This window comes from Portunus trituberculatus, chromosome 22 (assembly GCF_017591435.1).
Source record: "Portunus trituberculatus isolate SZX2019 chromosome 22, ASM1759143v1, whole genome shotgun sequence".
NCBI lineage: Eukaryota > Metazoa > Arthropoda > Malacostraca > Decapoda > Portunidae > Portunus > Portunus trituberculatus.
This window is the reverse complement of record NC_059276.1, coordinates 10,190,276-10,192,775: the sequence shown is the minus strand read 5'-3', so window position 1 is coordinate 10,192,775 and position 2,500 is coordinate 10,190,276. Positions and strand designations below refer to the sequence as shown.

The window sequence follows — 2,500 nt, the reverse complement described above, 5'->3', positions numbered from 1 at the left end:
ACACTCCTATAGAGGAAGACTACCTGCCTCCTCTTCTTCCCCCCTCCTCCTCCTCCTCCTCCTCCTCCTCCTCCTCCTCCTCCTCCTCCTCCTTCTATTTCCATTCCTTTTAGCTTATTTTTTTCTTTCCTATTTTTCACTTTTTTCTCTTTTCGTCTTTATTCCTTTCCTTCCTTCCTTTCTTCTTTTCTCCTTTTTTTTTATTTTTCTCCTTCGCTTGTTTCGTGGAAGTAATGATGGTAGTAGTAGTAGTAGTGGTGGTGGTGGTGGTGGTGGTGGTGGTGGTGGTGGTGGTGACAGTAGTGGTTACGATAATGATGATAATTTGTGGTTTTCTTGCGTGCATGCACACACACACACACACACACACACACACACACACACACACACACACACACACACACACACACACACACATTGATTTCACCTTGCAATATGAGGCACTAGAAATGACGAAGGGAAGCGAGCGAGTGAGTGAGTGAGTGAGTGAGTGAGTGAGTGAGTGAGCGAGTGAGTCAGAGGAAAAAGGGAGAAAGTGTCTCTGTAGGTGAAGGAAAATAAGAAAAAATAATGAAAACTTAACCACGAAGAAAAAAAATGACACAGGTAAGGTTAGACTAATTTAGAAGTGAGGGTTGAATCTGTACAGGTGTGAATATGAGGGGAACAGGTGAGGGGAAAGGGTTAAACTGGGTAGGTGTAAGGTATCGTGGCAATTGACAAAGGGAGGGAGAATGAGAGTGCTGGAATGAAGGGAAGGAGAGAAGAAGAGAGGGAGAGAGGAAGAGAGGGAGAGAAAGAATGAAGGAACAGTGAAGGAAGGAGGGAATGCAGTAAAGAGAAAAATGAGGAATTAGAGAAGAAGGGGAGAAGAAAACGATAGAAAAAAGACAGAAGGAAAGAAATAAATAAAGGAAGCAGATAATTAAGAGGACAAAAGAGAGAAAGGAGAGAATAAGAGATAATAAAAGGAGAATAAAGAGAGAAAAAAAAAAAAAGAGAGAAAAAAGAAAATAGAAAGAGAGAGAGAGAGAGAGAGAGAGAGAGAGAGAGAGAGAGAGAGAGAGAGAGAGAGAGAGAGAGAGAGAGAGAGAGACCCAAGTGAACTAAGAATAAAGAAATAAAATGAAGCGTGTGAATTTTCAAGGTGCAGGTGACTTGTTTATGCAGGTGTTGTCATTAATTACCGCTCGCTCTCTCTCTCTCTCTCGTTCTCTCTCTCTCTCTCTCTCTCTCTCTCTCTCCTCTCTCTCTCTCTCTCTCTCTCTCTCTCTCTCTCTCTCTCTCTCTCTCTCTCTCTCTCTCTCTCTCTCTCTCTCTCTCTCTCTCTCTCTCTAATTTCCTCTCTAATTTTCTTCGTAATTTGATATGAAGTTACATGAATTATTGTATTTTTTTTGTTTTTGGTTTTTGCTTAATATATGTTTCTGTGGAGAGAGAGAGAGAGAGAGAGAGAGAGTGATATTGCACACTACATACGGACAGATGCACAGACTTCTCTCTCTCTCTCTCTCTCTCTCTCTCTCTCTCTCTCTCTCTCTCTCTCTCTCTGATCTTGCTCTCTCTCTACTCTACGGACAGATCTCTCTCTCTCTCTCTCTCTCTCTCTCTCTCTCTCTCTCTCTCTCTCTCTCTCTCTCTCTCTCTCTCTCTCTCTCTCTCTCTCTCTCTCTCTCTCTCTCTCTCTCTCTCTCTCTCTCTCTCTCACAAACAATTTTCCCCTCATTCCTCTCACAAACACTCTCCTCTCAAATAATTCCTCTTGCACTCCTCCTCCTCCTCCTCCTCCTCCTCCTCCTCCTCCTCCTCTTCCTCTCGTAAACTCCTATCCTATTACTACTATTCTCATTTCTCCTCCTCGTCTTTATTCTCTCACACCTTTCCTGCTCCTACTCTCTCTCTCTCTCTCTCTCTCTCTCTCTCTCTCTCTCTGACCCTTCTGCTACTTCTTCAGGTATGATGGTGGCGGCGTACAGGGTGGAGGCGCCTGCGCAGTACACGGCAGTTCAAGAGGACCTTATAGTGACGGTCTACACGAAGTCCCCAGTCACGTCTTCGTCACCGCCTCCTTCGTGAGTCCCCATCAGCGTGTCTTTAACCCCTCCAGTACCATGACGCGTTTCCATATTCACTCTGCTTACTATTTGGTGACTTTATACAGCTTCAGAAACTCATGTGGGGAATTAAAATAGTGAAGGTTGTGGCTATTAATCTTCTGACCTTCATAGACCCGTCCTAATGTCAATAAAATAGTCTAATCGTTCACAAATCCCAAGGTAGAAATGTGTCCCAGTACTGAAGTGATTAAGTAATGGAGTGTTTGGAAGCAGGGTTGAGTTACTATAACATTATATGGACTGTAAATTGTGCAGAAGTCTTTTTCCGTCCATATTATATACTTTTTCTCTTTATTCCACTAGAAAGCTCTTTATTTAATACATCTATCTATTTTTAACATATTTCCCCTTAAAACTTCACTTCTTTATTTGATTTACTCGTT

The 2,500-nt window shown here is 42.7% G+C and overlaps 1 protein-coding gene and 1 long non-coding RNA gene across 2 annotated transcripts in view; one reads left to right on the top strand and one right to left on the bottom strand.

Moving 5' to 3' along the window:
* The window catches only part of LOC123507433, a 51,262-nt gene that overhangs the window by 18,999 nt on the left and 29,763 nt on the right, over nt 1–2,500 (top strand). The window contains 1 exon segment of the mRNA XM_045260286.1: nt 1,955–2,072. Within this exon segment, the coding sequence (XP_045116221.1) occupies nt 1,955–2,072 (118 nt within the window).
* The window catches only part of LOC123507434, a 44,089-nt gene that overhangs the window by 19,357 nt on the left and 22,232 nt on the right, over nt 1–2,500 (bottom strand). The window lies entirely within an intron of this gene.